This window comes from Callithrix jacchus, chromosome 14 (assembly GCF_049354715.1).
Source record: "Callithrix jacchus isolate 240 chromosome 14, calJac240_pri, whole genome shotgun sequence".
Taxonomy (NCBI): domain Eukaryota; kingdom Metazoa; phylum Chordata; class Mammalia; order Primates; family Cebidae; genus Callithrix; species Callithrix jacchus.
Genome location: NC_133515.1, coordinates 48,648,820 through 48,672,778, shown reverse-complemented (window position 1 = coordinate 48,672,778; position 23,959 = coordinate 48,648,820). Strand labels below are relative to the sequence as shown.

The following is a 23,959-nucleotide window of genomic DNA, read 5'->3' as shown; positions in this document are numbered from 1 at the left end:
ATATCATGGAAATTAGATTTTGTAGTTTGTTTACCAATTAACACAGAATTGAATGTATCATTTTAGGATTCCAGCAAATCTGTACCGCTAGAGAAATGACCCAGTTACTTCCCTTATTCATATAAAAATCCATATAAGATTTATACACATGAAGAAAAATATATATATAAACAAGAAAAAAAGAAAAAAGATTTACACACATAATCTTTGTATACTGAGAGTATATTATATCACTTCATAATTATATTTGTTATTCCTGAGAAATGAGTAGACAGATATTTCAAAGATGGAAGAGACCCCTAATTTGAAACATATTTGGACCACTCAGGCAGCCTTTTCTGCCCTAAAACCTTTCTCTGACCAGGTATGTTTTAAGCCATAATCTTGGTTGGGTTGCCTACTCTTGTCCTTTCCCACAAAATGCAGTGATAGCAAATTAATGATATTTGAGAAAAACAGCCCAAATATGCCAGACATGCATGTTTAGTAGTTTTCATGGAATATACCCACTTTGGGTCATCTTTAGAACACAGACTCAAATATTAGAGGTTTTTTTAATTTGTGAAGTCTAGTAATGTTTTTTCTCTCAGCAGGTTTTTTTTTTAATAGTAATATTTTCTAGCATTTAAGAAAGTAGAGATTTAAGAAGCTAGAATAATATTTTCTAGCATTTAGTAACACCAGCGATCATACCTTTGAGTACCCAATAATTCCCTTATTTGTTAAACAAATGCTATTGTCCTTCCAATATGTGCCAGACACAGTATTAGAAACTAAAGAGAAAATTTTGTAAGACCTGGGGGCATCTCATATTGCAGGCTACGGAGTCCAGTACTAAAATAATATTTATTCATTAATATACTTTTGATTGTTTATCGAAACTGTCTAAACATTAGTACTCATGCAGTGCTTTTCAAAAACTGACTTTTCTAGTCATTTTACTGACTTTTTTTGTGAATTGTTGATTTTTTCACCCTCTCTGAAACTAAAATATAAGTTTTATGGCAAGTAAAATCCTACTTCTGAAATAGTAGGAGCTGAGGATTACTGCCCATTATGTTTGTTATTGATGTCACGTATTTAATGAGCATTAATAGCTTTTGCAGAGTAGAATTCATTCAGATTTCTTATGAACTTACTGCTGTTTTTTTGTACCAGCTGCTTCTGTTGCGAGGATATGCCTTCAACCACTCTGCTGATTTTGAAACGGTTCGCATGATTAAAGAAAAACTGTGTTACGTGGGATACAATATTGAGCAAGAGCAGAAACTGGCCTTAGAAACCACAGTATTAGTTGAATCTTATACTGTAAGTGTTTCCAGTGTATAATATATATGTGTTTTAAAGTGGACAGCCATGATTATTGGTGTCAGCTTAAGGAGGTTTTCTTAAAATCAGTATTTTTGTCTTGGGTTGTTGTAATATGTATATGTATGACTTTTAATGTCTCTTTCTACATTAAGATTCTATTGTTTTAACTATTTTAGGGCACTATATAATGCAAATTAAGGCAAGAATCATAAATTACTCTCTATGCTAGGATATAATTAGATGTGAGATGTTATTTTGAGATTCTAGTATTTGGCATAGCATTTCTCAACATATGTTTTACGGAACTTTATTTCCCTGAGATGTTAATAAGCATTTCACAAAAATTAAAAAGGATTACATTGTCAGATAAGTTTGGGGAACAGTTTATTTCACTTCACTGAACTTCTCAGAGCCTTTGGTATGCTAATATATACACAACTCTGTTAATATGGTATGCCTGTTTCTCAGACTTAAACTCTAAGACTTTTCAGAATTTCATGGGATTAGTGGTCTAAGAAACATACTTTGAAAGTGGTCATTCTGGAGTATTACTTTACTAATTCAGTAGGTGGCAGCCTTTCCTGACAATATTTTTTAATGAGGTGTTAAATGTTAACTTGAAATTATAAATAATGAGATTTAGGACCTAGTTATAATGTGTAACACTAGAGGAGTTGCTCCTACTTGAATTTTTAATGAATTACCATCTTAGGCCTATTAAATTCATCAGAGTATAAAGTACTTCCAGTTCTCATCTTTGATCTAGTTATTACTAAAATGAAGCAGAGTAATAGGCAATAAAAGCAAGTATTTTAAAACCATATGATGCATACTAGCTCTGCATATTCACAGGTATGTGCAAAATGGTCATTTTAAAAGTAATTATAAAAAATTTGTTGTTGGCTGGGCGTGGTGGCTCATGCCAGTAATCCCAGCACTTTGGGAGGAGGCCAAGGAGAGGAGTTCAAGACCAGTCTGGCCAACATGGCAAAGCCCCGTCTCTACTAAAAATACAAAAAAAATTAGCCAAGCAAGGTGGTAGGCAACTGTAATCCCAGCTACTCTGGAGACTGAGGCAGGAGAATTGCTTGAACCTGAGTGGTGGAGGTTGCAGTGAGCTGAGATTGTGCCACTGTACTCCAGCCTGGGCAAGAGAGTGAGACTTGGTGTCAAAAAAAAATTTAAGATAGTGATCCAAATAGTAAACCCATTTTATGTTATGTTATGTTATGTTATTTTAATCTATTTTGAGATGGAGTTTCAGTCTTGTTGCACAGGCTGGAGTGCAGTGGCACAATCTCGGCTGACTGACTGCAACCTCTACCTTCCAGATTCAAGTGATTCTCCTTTGTTAGCTTCCCGAGTAGCTGGGATTACAGAAACATGCCACCATGCCCAGCTAATTTTTGTATTTTTAGTAGAGACGGGGTTTCATCGTATTTGTCAGACTGGTTTTGAGCTCCTGACCTATGATGATCCTCCAGCATTGACCTCCCAAAGTGCTGGGATTACAGGCGTGAGCCACTGCTCCCAGCCTATTTATTTATTTTTATTATACATTAAGTTCTGGGATACATGTGCAGAACGTGCAGATTTGTTACTTAGGTATACATGTGCCATGGTGGTTTGCTGCACCCATCAACCCGTCATCTACATTAGGTATTTCTCCTGATGCTATCCCTCCCCCATCCCCCAACAGGCCCTACCCAGTGTGTTATGTTCCCTTCCCTGTGCCCATATGTTCTCATTGTTCAAATCCCACTTATGAGTGAGAACATGCGATGTTTGGTTTTCTGTTCCTGTATGTGTTTGCTGAGAATGATGGTTTCCAGCTTCATCCATGTCCCTGTAAAGGACATGAACTCATTCTTTTTATGGCTGCATAGTATTCCATGGTGTATATGTGCCACATTTTCTTTATCCAGTCTAACGTTGATGGTCATTTAGGTTAGTTCCAAGTCTTTGCTGTTGTGAATAGTGCTGCAGTGAACATACATATGTATATGTCTTTATAGTAGAATGATTTTTTTTTTTTGAGACAGAGTTTCACTCTTGTTAACAGGCTGGAGTGCAATGGCGCAATCTTGGCTCCCTGCAACCTCCGCCTCCTGGGTTCAGGCATTTCTCCTGCCTCAGCCTCCTTAGTAGCTGGGATTACAGGCACGTTCCACCATGCCCAGCTAATTTTTTTTGTATTTTTAGTAGAGACAGGGTTTCACCACGTTGACCAAGATGGTCTCAATCTCTTGACCTCGTGATCCACCCGCCTCGGCCTCCCAAAGTGCTGGGATTACAGGTGTGAGCCACCGTGCCCGGCGTAGAAAGATTTATAATAATCCTTTGGGTATATACACAGTAATGGGATTGATGGGTCAAATGGTATTTCTAGTTCTAGATTCTTGAGGAATTGCCACATTGTCTTCCCCAATGGTTGAACTAATTTACATTCCCACCAATAGTGTCAAAGTGTTCCTGTTTCTCCACATCCTCTCCAGCATCTGTTGTTTCCTGACTTATTGATGATCACCATTCTAACTGGAGTGAGATGGTATCTCATTGTGGTTTTCATTTGCATTTCTTTAATGACCAGCAATGATGAGCTTTTTTTCATATGTTTGTTGGCCACATGTCTTTTGAAAAGTGTCTGTTCATATCCTTCACCCACTTTTTGATGGGGTTGCTTTTTCTTAATAAGGACTGATCTGTTTGCAAAGTGGCATACCATTTTTAAAAGCAAAACAGAATGTGATAAGAACAGTTACCTAAATCTATTGAATTTACCTTTTTTTCCCAAAATATATTTCAGGAAAAATTGTTGCTGGTAATGTTTTGGTTGCAGAACAGATGTATCTAAAAGTACTAGAGTTCTGGAGAATACTGGGAAATTTTAATCTTCTGCTGATTAGTACCTGATTATTCTTGGTTCCTAGCTCCCAGATGGACGTATCATCAAAGTTGGGGGAGAGAGATTTGAAGCACCAGAAGCTTTATTTCAGCCTCACTTGATCAATGTTGAAGGAGTTGGTGTTGCTGAATTGCTTTTTAACACAATTCAGGCAGCTGACATTGATACCAGGTACATTATAAATGATTTCAAAGTTATTTATCAGAAAAACAATAAAGAAAAAAATTTTTTTGAGTTATTTATCAGAAATAGATGGAATTAAATAGAATGATTAAGTTGTTTATTAGCTCAATCATGTTTTTGGATAAGGCAAAATAATTTTTTGATAGGGTGAAACTAGATGTTGAACAACATATATTACATCATTGTATCTCAGAAGCCACTTTAAATTTACTTGAAATAATTTCAGACTTACAGAAAAGTTGCAAGAACTATACAGAAAATTTATCTATATGCTTTATCTAGTTTTACCATTTTACTAATTCTAATGTTCTACATGTTTGCTTTTTCATTCTGTTTTTTTCTGAACCATTTGAGAGTAGATTAAATGCATCAATTCTTTACCAAGTGGTGTTTCCTAAGGGTAAAGATATTCTCTTACATAGTCATGCTGATTTCAGATCCTTTGGATATATACCCAGTAGTGGAATTGCTGGATCATATGGTAGTTCTATTTTTAATTTTTTGAGGAACGTCCATACTGTTTTCTGTAATAGCTGTACTAATTCACACTCCCACCAGCAGTGTATAAGAGTTTCCTTTTCTCCATATCCTCGCCAGTATTTGTTACCTTTCCTCTTTTTGATAATAGCTATTCTAACAGGTGTGGTTTAATTTGCATTTATTTCCATGATGATTAGGAATGCTTAGCATTTTTTCCATTTGTATATCTTCTTTTGAGAAATGTCTGTTCAGGGCCTTTGCCCATTTATTATTTGGTATATTTGTTTTCTTGCTATTGAGTCATTTGAGATTTGAGTTCCTTATATATTTTGGATATTAACCCCTTATCAGATATCTGGTTTATAAATATATTCTCCCATTCTATAGGTTGTATCTTCACTTTGTTGATAATTCCTTTGCTGTTCCGAAGTTTCTTTTTTTGTTGTTGTTTGTTTTTTGAGATGGAATATCGCTCTGTCACCCAGGCTGGAGTACAGTGGTGCGATCCTGACTCACTGCAACCTCTGCCTCTCGGTTTCCAGCAATTCTCATGTCTCAGCCTCCCAAGTAGCTAGGATTACAGGCATGCACCACCATGCCCAGCTATTTTTTTTTGCACTTTTAGTAGAGATGGGTTTTGCCATATTGGCCAGGCTGGTCTTGAACACCTGGCCTCAAGTGATCCACCTCCCTCAGCTTCCCAAAGTGCTGGGATTGCAGGCATGAGCCATCGTACCTGGCCACAGAAGTGTCTTAGTTTGATGTAAATGCATGTATTTTTGTTAGATATTACCAAATTTCCCTCTCTGGCAATTGTATCATTTCTCCTTTCCACCAATCTGATGAGTGAGAAATTATTTGTGTGTAATTTTACTTTTTATTTCTCTCATTAGGAGTGAAGTCTGGCCACGTGTGGTGGCTCATGGCTATAATCACAGCACTTTGGGAGGCCGAGGCAGGAGGTTTGCTTAGCCCAGGAGTTTAAGACGAGCCTGGCAACATATGGGGACTGTCTTCACATAAAATGTTTTCAAAAACATTAGCCAGGTGTGGTGGTGGTGTACTCCTGTAGTCCTAGCTACTCAGAAGGCTGAAGTGGGAGGATCGCTTGAGCCTGAGAGATCGAGGCTGCAGTGAGCCATGATTGTGCCACTGCACTCCAGCCTGGGTGACAGAGTGCGACCCTGTCTCTCCCCACCACCACAAAAAAAAGTTACTATAAAGAAATAGTGGGGTTGAACATATTTTTTTATGTTTAAGGAACATTTTTAATACCTTTTTTTGGCAGATTGTTCATGGCTTACTGTCTGTACATTTTGGGGTTGTTTTTTTCTTAGTTTTGAAAAGTTTTCTTTTAGCTTTCTGATATCTTTTACAGATATTTTTAGTTTGCCATTTGTCTATCGCTGTTAGTGTTTTGGCCATGCAAAAGTTTGTTTTTATTTAGTCATCTAAAAAGATTTATAGTCTTTTATTGCATCTAGAGCTTGAGTCATAATTAGACGGCCCTCCTCTACACTCAAGTTATAGATGAATTGACCCAGAAGCATTTTGTACAGCAAGCATTTGTTTGTGTAACCCTGAGTTCAATAGCCAACTAATTAATTTTGATGGGATGGCTTCAGAACCAGGATAATAGAAATTAATAAAAATAGCAGTTGACTCATAACAAGCTGTAAACCTGATGGAAGATGATCAAAAATCGAATCTAGCCTTCATAATTATGGTAAATTCTCATGATAGGGATTAGGTAGATGATTTTGACCTTTGATTTGATGATCATTTAGAGCAAAATTGTATTTAAAAGTACATGCCTATTGATAAATTATAAAGCATCAACATTCCTAAAGTACAAGAGTCAGATTCAGCGCCTTCTCTGCAGTTTGCATTGCAAAGTGGCACAACTCAAATTTTGTCTTGTGTGTTCTGCATGTTGAAAATGTACATGTTAATGTTTATGTGTACATATCACAAATAGCTGTACTTCACCTGCTTAGTTTATGCAACATTCACCTGGCTTGCTTTGGCAATTAAATACAAAAACAATGCTTTGTTAAAGTTGTAGTAGCTTTAGCCATTGAGAACCTGGAAGCAAGTAAAAACCTGGAAGCCAGGTTGAATCAGGCCAAAATGGATGTGAATTCAGCTCCCAAACTTTACTGTGAGAATTATTCCTCAGATCCTCACTCAAATTCTGTTAGTTTTACTACATATGCAGTCTTTTTAGATTGGTTTATCTAATATCCTAGACAACAGCATGTTTAAGGAAAAAAGAGAGGACTGCTATAAGAAGCATACACATCAATCTAGCCAAAAATAACAGCAGACAGCCTCTAAGAAAAGGCACCAAAAAGAGAAAACTACAAAAGGCAAATGGAAAAATTTAAAAGCAGGAATTCTGAATTAAAGTAGAATATGGCTAATCATAGTAAACCACATATCAATGACTGTGATAACATAAATACTAGAGGCTTGTTGTGTAAATCTTGGTGATTATTAGAAATCTCAATTACATTTACAAGAAAGTGTATTATATACTTCAGAAGTATTTTATTTTCATCAAAATTATAGATTTTATATGTGAAGAGGGGTCATTACTTTGCAGTAGTAATAACAGCATATATTCAGCCCTATGATTTACACATGGAATTTCATTTAATTCTACTTGCCACCCCCTGAGGCTGACATAAGTAACAGTAACTCTGAGATACCATTTTCCTAATCTAAAACTCCAAATGAATAACCATTTTGCTTTTCTAGATCTGAATTCTACAAACACATTGTGCTTTCTGGAGGGTCTACTATGTACCCTGGCCTGCCCTCACGGTTGGAACGGGAACTTAAACAGCTTTACTTAGAACGAGTTTTAAAGGGAGATGTAGAAAAGCTTTCTGTAAGTATTAGTAAATCAACTATTAACGTTCTTTTAAAAGCCTATACAGTAGTTTGTGAATCTTGACAACCACCAGAGGGAGCAAGACGTCTTCCTAAACAAATTCTTACTGCAGTCAAGTGCAGCCTGGAAATGATAGGAAGAAGGAAATAGTTCAAGATCAGCTCTGGTCACCTCTATAGTCAATGGATAGAGGCAGTGAGGTCAGGGCCAAAAGTTCTGGTTCATCTGTAACAACCAGCATGGACTCTGAGGCATCTCTATGTGCATGAGAAGAACCTGCTGTATGTACTGTGGGGAAATAAATGCCCCACTTGGGTTTTGTTTTGTTTTGAAAACTTATTTTTTGGACATGCAATTAATTAGCCTTCAGCACTTCTGTTGGGCTATCTCATATTTCTGACTTTAGGTTATTTTCTGGCTACTTGTTGCATTGTCTTCTCTCAGTCAGGTTGTAAAACATCATGTCTCAAATTTTTTTTACATTCCAGTAACTGTCATAGCTCTTGAAACAGACTTAAATTGGTAGTTGTTGGTATGTACAGTAGAAAGAAATGTTTAAACTATAATAGTTGATGTTTCTTTGGCATGGGTTTTGTGTTTTTCTCCCCAAACTCTGGACTGTGTGAAGTATACAGTATGTGCTATATACTTAACCAAGAGTTATCTAATATACTCAACTAAGAGTTATCTGTATACTCAACCAAGAGTTAATTTCTGAGCTTTGTCTCACTGACTTTGATCAACTGTTTTAGATTATGAGATTACATATTACAGAGTACTATATGTTACATCTTTCATATGTGACTCAAATTGTTGAAATTAAATTGAGTATGGGCTCACATACATTCAATAGATTAACAGACTAGAAAGGAGCCATACTGTCTAAGTACTTCACTTGTTTTTCTGATTTTATGGAGTTTTACATATAATTTAAAATCAATCTCAGGTGATCATTTATTCAGCAAACATTTCTTGAACTCCTGAGTGCCAAACTGAGTGTCTAGGTGCTGAGGACAAACAAAACAATGAAAACAGAATCCCTGCTTTTAGTCTAAATACTTTATTACTTGTAGTAAGTGGTATGAAGAAAAATAAGGTGAAGAGCTGGAAGATGTTAGTGGTTGGGGAGGATGTGTGCTCCTTCATAAACTGATCAGGGAAGGCCTCTTGGGTGAAGTGACTTTTGATCAGAGACCTAAGTTGAGTGTGAGCGGAGTGAGCCATGCAACTGTCTGCGGGAAGAATCTTCCAGGCAGGAACAGTGCAAAAGCCCCAAGTTGGGAGTGTGCCAGTGTGGCTGGAGCAGAGTGAGCAAGGGAGGGGGGCAGGTGGGAGATGAGGTCAGAAGGGTAGCAGGAGGGCAGGTCTTGTTCAGCCATGGTAAAGGGTTTGGCTTAACTCCTGGTGAAGTGGAAACTCTTGCGGGGGGCGGCGGGGGGCAGTTTAAGCAGATAAATGATAGGATCTGGTGTATATTTTTAAAGGATCATTAAGTTTGGTGTGGTGAATAGACTCTTGGAGGAAGAGGGAACAAAGGTGGGCATTGAGAGACCAGTTAGGAGGGGATGGGAGGAGGGAAGGGATGGTAGAGTTTTAGAATAGAGGTTGTTTTGGAGAATGGAAAAGAATAGAGAAATGTAATAGGATTGCCAAGCAGCAGGAAGGGCTCACTTGAGGTTAATGATACATTAAAGCAAGATGTTTTGTTTCTTTTCTATCTTTTTCAGCTGCTTGAGAGCAGGTGCAATTTGTCTGTAGGCATCTATAGATGAGTTCAGCAAGGAGGGAGTGGTAGGTGGAATAATCTGATAGAATGAATGTCACATGGGGCTGTGGAGTTTTAGTTATGAGCCAGATAGAAGCAGCAATGAAGAGTAAGAACTCATATTCCCAAATCTCCAGGGTTAAGGTAGTGTGTGAGATACAAACAGTAACCAGTTGAGATGTTTACAGAAGCAGTAGTGTCTTCAGGGGCTAGCTAAGTTTCCCTTAGAGCAGGGGTAGGCATCTATAATCTTTATGCCAAAACTGCTTGTTTTTTTTTTTTTTTTTTTTTGTAAAGTTTTATTGGAACACAGCCAAGCCCATTTGTTTACATAATGTTACCTATTGTCACACATTGTCTGTGGGTACCTTCTAGCTACATGGGGTAGTTGTCAGGCTTGCAAAGCCTCAAGTATTTACTATCTGGCCCTTTGCAAAAAAAAGTTTGCTGACCGCTACCTATGAACAAGAATGTCACTAGAACAGTGAAACAGTAGTTAGTCTCAGAACTGGTACATAAACTGATGTTGTTCTTTATCTTGGATTATCACTACCCTACAGTTCATTTATGTGACATATATACAAATGATTTAGAATGACATAGTTACATTGAGTCTTTTTTGCAGGATTGTGACACTGTAAATGAAAATTTGCTATGTAATTTTAAGGTTTCTCTTTCAGGTGTTGACCAACTGTAAAGATAAGGGTGTGTCCTTCCTAGACATTTAATAGCAGCTACACAGTATAAAACTTTTCCCAGTTGTCTTTGATTTTGGTTGTTGTGTTCATTTTTTCATAACATCCCCATGATTTGTTTTGACCATATTTGGCCTTGTTTATTTTAGGAACATTTCATTTGATTTTGAGACAATAAAAGTAAGCTTTGCTTAAAAGAAAAGAGCTTCAGTTTGACTGTATTGCACTGGACTAGAATCATAATAGTCTTAGACCCTGAAGAAGTCATGCAAGTCCTTTTATTCAGAACTTCCTCAAGTGGTCATCTGCCAGTGGATGGAAAATTTACTATTATAATGTCTTCGATGTTTGGTCTCTCAGTAGAGTGTTCAGTCATGTAATTTATTGATCTAATTAGGACACTCAAGAATGAAAAGGGATGGTGTTAATAACAATGGGATACGGTATGTAAATCAGGACTGTCCAAGCATACTGGGATAGATGTGTGGTCTCCTGAACATGAGCTTTGGGCAAATTACTAAATGTTTTTGTACCTCAGGTACCAAATCTTACTGTTCTGCTTATATGACAAGACTGTTGTAAGGTTGAGCAAGAGCCATATATTTAAAAAGTTCATTTTCATAAAGCAGAAAGCACTGTGCATATGTACCATTTTAATATCCATTCTTTCTCCTTTAGAAATTTAAGATCCGCATTGAAGACCCACCCCGCAGAAAGCACATGGTATTCCTGGGTGGTGCAGTTCTAGCAGATATCATGAAAGACAAAGACAACTTTTGGATGACCCGACAAGAGTACCAAGAAAAGGGTGTCCGTGTGCTAGAGAAACTTGGTGTGACTGTTCGATAAACAGAGCATGTTCCCATCACACCCGTAATGCTTTCTTTTTTCCTTTATTGCCAATCTTTGAACTCATTCAACTCCAGGACATGGAAGAGGCCTCTCTGTGCCATTTGACTGGAAAGGTCAAGTTTTATTCTGGTGTCTTGGGGAAGCTTTGTTAAATTTTTGTTAATGTGGGTAAATCTGAGTTTAATTCAACTGCTTCCCTGCATAGATGAGAGGGCTAAGGATCTTGTCTGCTGCTTTGTTTCTTCTAAGTAGGCATTTAGATCATTCCTGTGGGCTTCCTATTTTCACTTTACTGCTCTAATGCTGCTAGTTGTAGTCTTTAGCACACTAGGTGCTATGCCTTTATTAGCCTAAGAAAAAATCTTTAACAGGAGCTTTTACATATTACTGGGATGGGGGTGGTTCGGGATGGGTGGGCAGCTGCTGAGCCCTTTGAGCATTTCCCCTGTAGTGTGGCGCTTTCAACTGTGCTGTGCAGCTTTAAGTACCTTAAAGCTTCTCCTGTGAACATCTTAGGGAAATGGTAGGTTCAGAACTAAAGTGTTTCGGGTGGGTTTTGTGGAGGGGGGTAACAGTGGGTGGTCTTTTGATTTTTATTTTTGAGGTTTTCTCACTGGAGTACATAAGAGGAACTTTATTTACAGTACTTTGATTTGGCAGGTTTTCTTCTACTTGTGCTCTGTCTGGAACTGTTCCCATATGATATAAAAAGCAACTGTAGTATTCTATTACCATGTGGCTTAGGGATTTATTTGTTTTTTAAAATCAACCATGTTAGCTGGGACTAGACTCCCTACAATCTATCAGTGTAAAAGTAACATTTAAAAGTCCTTTTGGAATTCAAATTACAGATTTAAAAGGGCTTAAGATCTGGTGTTTTGTTAATGCTTCTGTTTATTCCAGAAGTATTAAGATAACCCAGCACCAAGTATCATTCTAGCAAATTATTCTTTTATATAATTGACCAGTGCTTAATAAAACAAGCAGGTACTTAACAAATAATTTCTGGCAGTAGGTTATAATTGGTGGTTTAAAAATAACATTGGAATATGGGACTTGTTGCCAGTTGGGTAATTTTCATTAGTTTTTTTGTTTGTTTTGATTTGAAACCTGGAAGTAGAGTAAAATTTGACTGTTTAAAATGTTGGCCAAAAAAAAAATCAAGATTTAAATTTTTTAATTGTACTGTTAACTAATTGGAACTGTTAATTTTCACCCATCTTTGAAGCTTGAAAGAAGAGTCTTTGGTATTTTGTAAATGTTAGCAGACTTTCTTGCCTGTGTCAGAAAATCCTATTTATGAATCCTGTTGGTATTCCTTGGTATCTGAAAAATATGAACTAGTACCCATACATGAGACATTTCTAAATTTGAAAAATAAAAGAAATTATTGACTTGAGGGGATCTGTTTTGTAAGAATACGTAATTAGTTTATATTAAATAAGCAGTGAAAAGTTAGTTTTAATTATGTAGCTTCTGTTAATATTAAGTGTTCTTTGTCTGTTTTACCTCAATTTGAACAGATAAGTTTGCCTGCATGCTGGACATGCTTCAGAACACATGAATAGCCTGTACTAGATCTTGGGAAAGTGGATCTTAGAGTCACTTTGCAATTCTAAAGTGTTCCCAAATCATCTTCTTGTATACATACCCCCAGCCTTTTGAGACCTGGGCTTGTTAAAGGATGCCTATGTAAGGCCCAGTACCTACTGGCTGTTTGGTTCAGGGAAATGGGAATGACTTGGCCTTTTGTCCTTTGGTCATAATTTTAAAATATGGGAGTAGAAAATAATGAAGAATGGAATGGACTTTTAAAAAAATGAAAGAACATTTATTATTTGTCCCTTGAATGTAAAATTTGTTTTGATCTCATAATTCTGCTGGTAAACATGACAGTTAAAATGCTGTATTATGTGTATATATTATAATTTAGAAATTCCATTTTGTAATTTTACTACTCCAAGGTGAAGTAATGCATTTAAATTTGAGATTTGGGTGGAGTATTATGTTTAACCAGAGTTGTTGTCATGTATGAATCCCTCAGGAAGAAAAAAATTGTTTTTAAAAGCGATCTGATTCTTTAGCTCTCGAAACTGTTGGTACTTAAATTTCCAATAATTAAACATTTTAAATGTTTTAATTAGAATTGCCAATACTTTGACCTTTGAGAAGGGTTTCTTAGAAATACATTTACTGATGTCCCCAAGACATTAGTCTTACATTTAAACTTTTTTCTTTAAAACATGGTATTGGTTGTTAACTTTTACACAGTTCTGAGCACTATTAATATATGGAAAGTATCTTGAGATATCAGTGGAAAGCCAAATAATCTAAATTTAAGATGAAATACTTCTTTTTGATTCAGAAAATAAAATCAGATTTTTTCAAAGTCAATTTGAATTTTGTCATTTTCTTTCTAATAGTTTTTTTATCTCATTTCATTTTCTTTGATTCATATTTTTATTTTTGTTAATGCAGGATGAATTGACAGCTTTATGCTAGCTGTTAGGTCAAGTTCACATCAGTGTTCTGTTATTGATAAACAACTAATTATTTCTGGTATGATTTTATAAATATGTAAGAAAATAGAAGAGCGATTTATAGCTATATCAGAGGCTGTTTTCTTCCACAGATTGTTTTGTTTCCCAAGAGATTTAAGGTGGCTTCCGCAGAATTTGATATACCCCCTTTCAAGGTCATATTAGCTCATCTGCAGATTTTTAGGCATATTATTTTTAACAAAATAGAAGAAGGATGAAAATATATTTAACTGACCATTTCTTGCTTTTATACTAGTCTTGAGGATGAGGGCTGGAGAGTAGAGAGAGTATTTTTGGCTTTCCTTCTTCATGGACTTGTATGTGCAAACCTCATTGCCTATCTCAACATCAGAGTCCCTCCAGACATCCTGAGGGTTCTCTGGTGTTTCATTGAGTTTCTTCTGAGTTGCAGAAAAAGAATGTGGTGACAGCTATCTCCATATGTAATGGAGGAAGAAAATACCAGGCAGTGCACAGTGTCCTTGATGGAATGAATGTCTCCGTGCCCTTTATTTTTTTCCTCCACCCACAAACTTTGACCACTATGCAACTGAGTGAGTTTATTAACTGTACTAATTTTAGAACCATCAAAGAGGGTATCCAACTAAAGTGAACCAGAAACTTGAGAATTGATCAAAGCTCAATTTATTTTTTTTTTTTTTTGAGACAGAGTTTTGCTTTTGTTGCTCAGGCTGGAGTGCAATGGCGCGATCTCAGCCCACCGCCACCTCCACCTCCCAGGTTCAAGCGATTCTCCTGCCTCAGCCTCCCAAGTAGCTGGGATTATAGGCATGCACCACCACACCCAGCTAATTTTGTGTTTTTAGTAGAGATGGGGTTTCTCCATGTTGGTCAGGCTGGTCTCAAACTCCTGACCTCAGGTGATCCACCTGCCTCGGCCTCCCAAAGTGCTGGGATTACAGGCATGAGTCACCATGCCTGGCCAAGCTCAATATTTAACATACTGTCTAACCTTAGACTAATTGGCCAACTACACACAATACTGGGATACTTTTTTAATCCCTGACTTCTTTGAAGATTGAAAATGCTACATTAGAGATAAGTGGAGGAGGTGAGGGGAAGTACCTGGGAAAGCATGTTCGCATGTGTGAATAACTAAAAGGCTAAAATTAGTCACTTTATTATATTGGAAGTAACTTTAGTCATAGAATAGAAGTAAACTTGATTTAGGGGAGTTGAAAATAAGGCAGCTATTACATAAATTTCAAGTGATTTTCACATTAACATAACATTTTAAAAACATTCTAAAGCATCTTGCTCTGTATTGTTTAACATCTGAAATTAGGAAGAAAAGCTATTTAACCATAGTTACTTCTGTTTAAATTATCTAGACTGTGGCAGTGACAAAAAGTCTTGTTGCCTATTATAAATAAGTATCTCAGTTTGCGTTATCTGCAGATGTAAAATATATGAGTAGGGGGAATTCAAATGATTTCTCTCTTCCTTTTGGCAGAATGGAGTTCCTGTCTCTTTCATATCTACCCCCTCAACTCCTTTCACCCACCAGAGGAAAAAGGAAAGACTGGAAAAGACTTTGCATATAATTTTCTGTGAAACATAGGAATAGAAGAATTAGAGAATGTTGAGTAGATTTTCATGGACCAGTTGAAAGGTTTGGGTTTGGCAAGTGCGGAAAACAGTCGCAAAGGTATTGCAGAAGGGTTCTCATGTTCAGGGTAGCCGTTAAGAACTGTGCCCCTTACCATTCACAACAAGTGGAGCTTTTGCCTAATGAATGCTTTTAAAAATCGGTAGAAAGAAAACTCCAGGGAGTGAAATACTTGCTCTTCCTTAAACATGGGTTTGAAAAAGAGGTCCTCAACTTGCAAGGATAAGGATTCTTAAAGTTATACTTTTTGTTCATAAAAGTGTAATTAAGGCCAGGCATGGAGGCTTATACCTGTTATCTCAGCACTTTAGGAGGCCAAGGCGAGTGGATCACCTGAGATCAGGAGTTCAAGACCAGCCTGACCAACATGAAGAAAACTAGTCTTTGTTAAAAATACAAAATTAGCTGGGCATGGAGGCGCATGCCTGTAATCCTAGCTATTTAGGAGGCTGAGGTAGGAAAATCACTTGAAGCTGGGAGGCAGAGGTTGTGGTGAGCTGAGATTGTGCTATTGCACTCCAGCCTGGGCAACAAGAGCAAAACTCCATCTCAAAAATAAAGTGTAATTATAAAAATGTGAATGCAAATGCATTAATATCAAAGGTTGGGGTCTTAAGAAATTAGGGAAATTCTGAAAGTCTGCCACAATATTAATTTGATCATTTTAAATGAGTACTTTTATGTAAGTACCTTGATATTCTGTAGGGGTTGGGATTTATTTTGTAGTGTCTAAAATATGCACAAGAAAATTAAGAGATCTGTTTTACTTTAGAAAACCAAATCTAGCTGGGCTTGGTGGCTCACGCTTGTAATCCCAGCACTTTGGGAGGCCCAGGCAGGTGGATCACTTGAGGTCAGGAATTCAGGACCAGCCTGGCCAACAGAGCAAAACACTGTCTCTACGAAAAATACAAAAGTTAGCCAGGCATGATGGCTTTTGCCTGTAATCCCAGCTACTCAGCAGGCAGAGGCTGCAGGGAGGCAGAGGCTGCAGTGAGCCAAGATTGTGCCACTGCACTCCAGCCTCGGCAACAGAGTGAGACTCTGTCTCAAAAAAACAAACTAAAAACAAACCTAAGCATTTCTTGAGTTAACTGTCAACTCATATTTTCATATTCTCTGATGTTTACATATATATATTCTTATATTTTTATATTTTATGGTAACAGTGTTTGATGAGTAAGAAATTTGGGCATTAACTGAGGCTCAATTGTAAAAAATAAATTGATAGTACACCTTTGACCCCTTTATTTGATACCCACAATTTACCTCCAAGTGTGGGGTTTTTTTTCACCTTAGATCTACATTTGAAAGTTTCTGGCATTAACTAAGTTTGATTTAAGAACTATTAAGGTGGAGTGGAACCTAAACTATTTTAAAGTTTAAAGGAACTTGATTCAAAGAATTAAAGAGGCTGTCCTCTTTGTTTTTCTTTTACTTAGTAGTTTAGCTGGAATTCAAGCAGATATATTCAGCCTTTAAGTTTCCTGCTTACACAACTTGGAATTCTAAAGGAGACTCTAAAATGGAAGCATCCCATAGGAAGTGATGTAGCTAATGTACAATTATCCATATTTTTAAAACAGTCAAATTACTTGTCTTTCAAATGTCTTTTTTAGTATGGAGTCAGAATTACATGTAGCATTTGTTAAAAATGCAGGCTCTTAGGCTGGGTACGGTGGCTCATGCCTGTAATCCTAGCACTTTGGGAGGCCGAGATGGATGGATCACCTGAGGTCAGGAATTGGAGACCAATATGGCAAAACCCCATCTCTACTAAAAATCCAAAAATTAGCCGGGCGTGGTGGTGGGCATCTATAATCCCAACTACTCGGGAGGATGAGGCAGGAGAAATGCTTGAACCCGGGAGGCGGAGGTTGCCGTTAGCTGAGATCATACCATTGCACTCCAGCCTGGGTGACAGAGCAAGGCTCTTGTCTCAAACACACACACACACACACACACACACACACACACACACACACACAGGCTCTGGAGCTCCACTTTGGAGCACTAAATCGAGCCTGAGGGTTCGCTTGTTTTCTAGCTGTTCCCTCAAAACTCACACTCCTGTTGTAGGGGCTAAGAGAATAATTAAACTTCAAAGTATGAACCACTCTTCTGGGCCCACACCTATGATGCCCATCTTTTCTCCTCTTCCTTGGGAAAACTCCTAGAGCTTTTAGCAGATGGGTTCAGAAGTGACACAGGAAGCAGCCCTGGGAAGCCGGAACCACTTAGAGACCAACTAAGTGGTCTTTGTCAGTGTGCTGACCTCTGTGCCACCTTCCCCAAATGGATCTTCAGTTCAAATGGGTGATAAACACCTTTCATTAAAAAGGCAAGTTCTGGAATGGTTAGAGCACCATCAAGTCATTTACACATCCATTTGTATTAAAAGGAAGTCCAGTGACTCACTGACACCTAGGGGAGATTAGCAGCTCTTTGTGATTTAAGTGAAAGGAAGGTCTGTAACTTTGGCCTAAGGAGTGCATTGGAGAAAATTGGTAGGTTCCTGAGGAAATTCAGTTTTTAGAGCAAGCTCACTTTTTAGAGCAAGCTCATTTTGGTAGATGAGAGTTGAGTACTGGAAGTGGTAAAATAACCAGAGCAAACTGCTCATTTCAACATTCCTTTCTCCTCACTTCTAACTTGCAGTGTTCCCAGCTTCTTGAACTCAGGCTAGTACAGCTAATGCTACAAGTTTTGCTGCTTGATACATGAAAATGATTTATAGTCAGGCCAAGAAACCCACCTACCAGACATAGCTTTTTATGTATGTATTTCAAATTCCATGCAACTGACTTACAAATGAACTTTTGGATACAACATGTTCAAAAGTGGAAGTATTGAATTGTTCATGGTGACCAAGCATCCACACATTAGCTTTCATGACTGCTATAATTATGTTTCTTATGATATCAAAACTAGCATGGTCCCTTAAGACAGAATGCAGTTCATAATGTGGATTTGGGGAGTGCCCGTGTTTACTATTTGTATAGTAAAGGTATAGGTGGTATGAGGAAAACTATTTTCTGACTTTAAGCTACTACTTTTTAAATGGTGTGACTGCTTTATATGTTTATTTCTTTTGTTTAATCCTACCAGTCTCAGAGTTGCATGAAAATGATCTTCATCTTTTGCATTTCATAGCACCCTTTTATGCCTTAAACATTTTTTTTTCTGTTCATGCCATTCAAAAGAAGCTAAGATTTGTGGTGTGAGCCAATAAAAATCCTCTCTGTTTCTTTAATAACAGTAAGACAGGCTTCCTTGAGTATCCTAAATAAAAGTTTTGTTATGTTGCACTTTTGAGCAAATATGTGAGACAAAGATTTATGTAATGAAATTCCATGTTTTAAGAGTCTAAAGAGGTTTGGATTTATGGTTCTTCCAACCCCATCCCACCATTGAATCACTGAAACTACAAAACTTCTGACTTTGGCCCCTATTGCAAAAACCTTTGCTGCTCCCAGGTTCCCTGAACTGTTAGGATAAAATGGAATACTAAAGAGTACCTTAAACTCAGAAGGCATGATTTGCTAACTGGCAAGCTAAACCAAATGGCAGCTCACACCACTAGCTGATTTTATTCAGAAGATGGGGCTAAAGGAGGAACTTTTCCCACTAAATTTCAGTACAGCTATTACTTTCAAGACTACACCCTGTTTTCTTCAGGCTCTGGGCTTGTCTGCTAAAATAATTAGCTGTGAGGCAGACAGGGAAAGAATTGCATCTGCAAAAGGAAGGAAGACAAGGTCAGGAGAAGAGGCAGCTTGACTCACAGCTGCCCACCCTGCAGAGAAACAGAGCTTGCCAAGAATATCCACATTGATTTATGGAGAAAAACTCAGGAAACCATTCACCCCAGATAGCTTGGATTTGTGACAATATCAGTGTAAACTATTTCCATTTAGACAAAGAATTCCGAGTCTGTGATGCTCCATCTTTTCCCACCTTTGCCCTGTCTGGCATTTCCAGCAACATTCAGGCCAGTGATTTTCAAACTTTGGAGTACCTGAGATCCTGAGCTAATGACAGTGCTCATTAGTACCTGGCCCCACTTGCAGAAATTGAAGTGACACTCTTAGGAAGGGGTTTTTTGCACTTAGAAAAACATGAATCAGAAACCAGGGAAATTTTGTAAGAATTAAGCTACAGACTAAATGATATTAATAAAAATCTTGATATGTTTGTCCAAAAGGTTTCACTTAATTGGGAGTTTCCTAAGAGAATGAAGGCAAAGGCTTTCCAGCCTGGGGACTCTTGGGACTCTTGGGGCTTACTCTACAAGGTCCAGCTGTGTCCGTTGAGAAAACTGGCTTTCTTCATTCTTGTGCCTAATTTTGCTCACAAAGGAACATGCTAACAGTCTCATCTGCTTCCAAAGGGCTTTATTTCAAATCCCTTTTGGAAAAGGACTGCATTTTTCTGCCTTGGTTAATGCCTTTTGGAGAACAAGAATGCATCTCAAACATGTTTATTGAACTTTTTTTTTTTTTTTTTTTGAGACTGAGTTTCGCTCTTGTTATCCAGGCTGGAGTGCAATGGTGCGATCTCGGCTCACCGCAACCTCCGCCTCCTGGGTTCAGGCAATTCTCCTGCCTCAGCCTCCCGAGTAGCTGGGATTACAGGCACGCACCACCATGCCTAGCTAATTTTTTTGTATTTTTAGTAGAGACGGGGTTTCACCATGTTGACCAGGATGGTCTCAATCTCTTGACCTCGTGATCCACCCGCCTTGGCCTCCCAAAGTGCTGGGATTACAGGCTTGAGCCACTGCACCTGGCCGTTTATTGAACTTTTAAAGTTCCTTGACTTTCTGTGGGCAGAGCTAACCATGGTCTTCAGACCCTACGTTAATTAAGAAAGCTACATAGGAAGCAATGACAACAACGAGGACATGAGAAAGCTGTAACGGTCACCATTTATGAGTGTGAAGTGCCAGGCACTGTACCTTAAGCATTTGCCAGCAATCTCGCTTAATACCAAGTAGGAATTATTATTGCCACTTTATAGATGAGGAGACTGAGACTTAAGAGGCAAAGTAACAAGAACAAGGACTCAGAGCTAAGAAGTTATAGAGCCAGAGTGGTACTCAAGCATCTTCCTGGCTATACAACCCTTGCTTCCCCAACACCCATCGATGGCTCTGTGTGGTGGTCATCAAGCCCTGCCCTACTTCAAAGCCTTGATAGTTTAGGAGCCTGTCTTGACCCTGTCCCTCATCACAGGCGTTGGGAAGAGCACTTGTCTTTTGTGTGCCTTAATTTAACTCAGTGAGTCAAGTGCCCCAAGCCTGGAGTAGTTGGCTTCCCAAGTGCCATTTGAAAAGTGCTTTGATATGAAGTGCCCACAAGGGCTTGCTCTTCTGTTTATAACAAACCATTTCCATGAAGAAAATTAAGTGGAAGCTCTGGGAGTGAATGAGTGAATGGCGTGTTGGCCACAGGCATTTGGATCCAAAGGAGCTTGTCACTGTTTTAGGATTCATCAGTTGAGCCTTTTTTTCCCCTTGGTAGGCTTAGTTTTTGACCAGCAGGTGTATACTCTGGTCCCAGCCCCTGGATTTGCCTCAGAGCTTGACAAATGAGTCAGTGGAGTTTGTAAACTCTCCACTTACAAAAGGAAGGCAAGAAATGGAAAGAATGAGTTACTAAGGCTAGCAGTGGTCCCTGGAATCCAAATGGCCCTTGAGAAGAATACTTGGGGAGGGGAAGCATTTGAATCACTTAAATCTCCTAAGAACTTGCCCTGTGTTTTGGGAACACTCTTGAGAATGGTGACTACATGAGCTAGCTCTCAGAGAAGCTGTCTTCAGAGGGGACAATCTAATGGGAGGCCGAATGCAGAGGCTAAAACATGCGAGTTACCACCTGGGAGACAGTAACAACACTTCCATGCAGCTGTGTGTTACTTTAAAAGCAGCTAATTTCGCTCTCTGAATTCAAGGATGTTTCCCAGATCTCCATGCTGTGAATAGCAGTGTTGTTTGAGATGGCCATTATTGCTTACATCCTCCTCGAGCCAGGAGCAGAGGAAGGAGCCTGGATCTGGTTCTCCTTTCTCACTGGGGCAAGAGGACATGATTAGTGGTTAGCCTATCTCTAAAAGCCCTGGGGAGCAGAGTGTAGGAAGGAAGGGAGGAAGTTGTGTAGGATAAACAAAACAAAGGAGAATCCCAAAAAGCCGCTAGAAAGTACTTCAGATGCGGAAGAATCTGTAATTCACATACTCATGGGATAGTTGAGGGTTAGGACCTGGATTAAATGTTTTCACATGGAATGGGAATACTAAGAACAAAGCAATTTAAGAGTGGGGCAACTGGCTTGGTTAAAGAGACCTGGAAACAGAGGCCTCTTACTGTTTCTGGATGTTTAGACACATCAAGGCCAACATATAAATTGTTTACATATGTATCTGTTCTGTTTTACATGTAAAAAAAAAGGAAAAATATATCTAGCAAGTTTTACCATAAGATCATTGCTAATTTGCCTTTAGACTCCCATGACAGGATTCAATAGGTTTGATAATCTTGTGGAAAATAATTCATTTTAAAAAAATGTGGTGTAAAAGAAGTGAATATGCTGATAAAAACCGAAAGCCTCTCTTGAGTAAGGCACTATTTTAGAGTAACTGGACTGGGTGCTGCATGGCAGCCTTCACAGTTCAGTGCTTTTTGTTTGTGTTTTGTGTTTGTTTGTTTTGTTTTGTTTTGAGGCAGAGTCTTGCTCTGTAGCCCAGGTTGGAGTGCAGCGGCGTGATCTTGGCTCACGGCAAGCTCCGCCTCCCAGGTTCAAGCAATTCTCCTGCCTCAGCCTCCCAAGTAACTGGGATTACAGGTGCGTACCACTACACCCAGCTCATTTAGTTGCATTCTTAGTAGAGATGGGGTTTTACCATTTTGGCCAGGCTGGTCTTGAACTCCTGACCTCAGGTAATCCACTGGCCTCGGCCTCCCAAAGTGCTGGGATTACAGGCATGAGCCACTGCACCTGGCTCAATTCAATGTTTTTAAAATTAAAAAAAGATTTATTAGGGCTCAGCAAACCTCCAAGATTTTTTTTTTTTTTGATATCTTAATGGTCATTTAGATGGAACCAAACAAACACCTTTAAAAAATGGGAGTGATGGGCATTTTAGTAGGCTGCTGAATTATCTCAATATCAAGTGCACCAAGGATTACTAAGCCAAATGGTATGCCTTGTGCAGCTGTTCTTGTGAGAGGTTTGGGGGCCAGCTCCCGTGGGAGCCAAGGCTTTTTTTTGCAGGTTTTGTACATGTGTATGTGTTAAATTAGTTTGGAGCAGATCTGTCAGGTTTAACTTGGCAATGAATTATTAAAAATCAGTTCATAACAATGTTAGTTTCAGTTTGCACAAAATAAGCATATTTGAAATTTCATATGTATTAAATTGACTTCGTAGGAGAGAAATCTTTTTTTCCTCACTGGATAACATTATTTTATCTTGTATTAGTTGCAGCCATTTGATCATAAAGCTTACATGTAAGGGGGGCCTGTTGTTTAAAGATTTCAAGTTGCATTTCATAAGTCAAATGGTGATGGGGTCAAGCAACTTCCCAAGGCGTTACGTTCTCAAGTTAGAGAACTGGAAAGGGACTGGAGTACTGTTCCCTCCTTCCCTTTTTAATGTAGCCCTCCACTGGGCTTGGTGGCTCACACCTATGATCCCAGCACTTTGGGAGGCTGAGGTGGGTGGATCACCTGAGGTCAGGAGTTTGAGAACAGCCTGGCCAACGTGATGAAACCCTGTCTCTACAAAAAATTAGCCGGGTCTGGTGGCACACACCTGTAGTTCCAGCAACTACTCCAGAGGCTGAGGCAGGGAAATCGCTTTAACCCAGGAGACGAAAGTTGCAATGAGCCAAGGTCGCGCCACTGCACTCCAGCCTGGGCAACAAGAGCAAAACATTGTCTTAAAAAAAAATTACTTGTATTTGCATGAAAGTCACTGAGTTTCAGATTTGAAGTAAAGTGTTCTTCAGAGTTCTAACATGAGTAAGAACACGGGGTAATGGATTCTGTGAGTCCCAGCTAGATGCCCTATATCCCAAGTGTCCAAAGGGTTAGGGAAATGCTGCAGAAACCTTCTCTGCAGCATCTTAAAGTCTCAGAACGTCCTGCAGGAAGAAAACCCAGCTGACTTTATTCAGTAAAAGGAATCTTTCTGTTTCTCTGTGTGTGAGAGAGAGAGGGAGAGTGTGTGTGTGTGTATCTGGCTGTTTTTTTTTTCCTTTCTCTCTCTCCCCCTCCTTTACTTCCTCCATATCCCTCTCTCTCCCTCCCTCTTCCTCTCTGTCCCTCTTTCCCTTTTCCTTTTTCTTTCTCCCCCACTCTTTCTCCATCCCTCTCCCTGTCCACTTTTTTACCTCCCCTCCCACTCCGCTCTCTCTCCCCCTCTTCCTCACATCCTCCCTCTGTGGGCCCACCATCTATTAGTACTACGCAAAGCACATTCTGGAAAATTCTGGTCCTCGCCAGTAGGACAGCCATTGTAGCTATAGTGAAATTTCACATTTCTGGGCCCTGCCTGATTCTTCCTTTGTCAACAACAGGTTTCCAGGTGCTAGGAATTATTATCATTCACACTCCCTTTCTCAAGGGTTTGCTTTAGAACTGATTCAAGGATTATAGATGTTTTTAATACACAGAAAAAGGTGTAAAATGCCAAACAGCAGTA

At 38.7% G+C, this 23,959-nt stretch overlaps 1 protein-coding gene across 4 annotated transcripts in view; it reads left to right on the top strand.

Moving 5' to 3' along the window:
- Nucleotides 1-13,481, top strand: part of ACTR2 (actin related protein 2) — a 33,985-nt gene extending 20,504 nt beyond the window's left edge. For all 4 annotated transcript variants that reach the window (XM_002757689.7, XM_002757688.7, XM_008980602.5 and 1 more), the window contains 4 exons: nt 1,159-1,308; nt 4,242-4,387; nt 7,640-7,772; nt 10,914-13,481. In XM_002757689.7, coding sequence (XP_002757735.1) covers nt 1,159-1,308; nt 4,242-4,387; nt 7,640-7,772; nt 10,914-11,084 — 600 coding nt within the window. In that variant the 3' untranslated portion in view covers nt 11,085-13,481. The remainder of the gene's footprint in view (nt 1-1,158; nt 1,309-4,241; nt 4,388-7,639; nt 7,773-10,913) is intronic.
- The last annotated feature ends 10,478 nt before the right edge of the window (nt 13,482-23,959 follow it).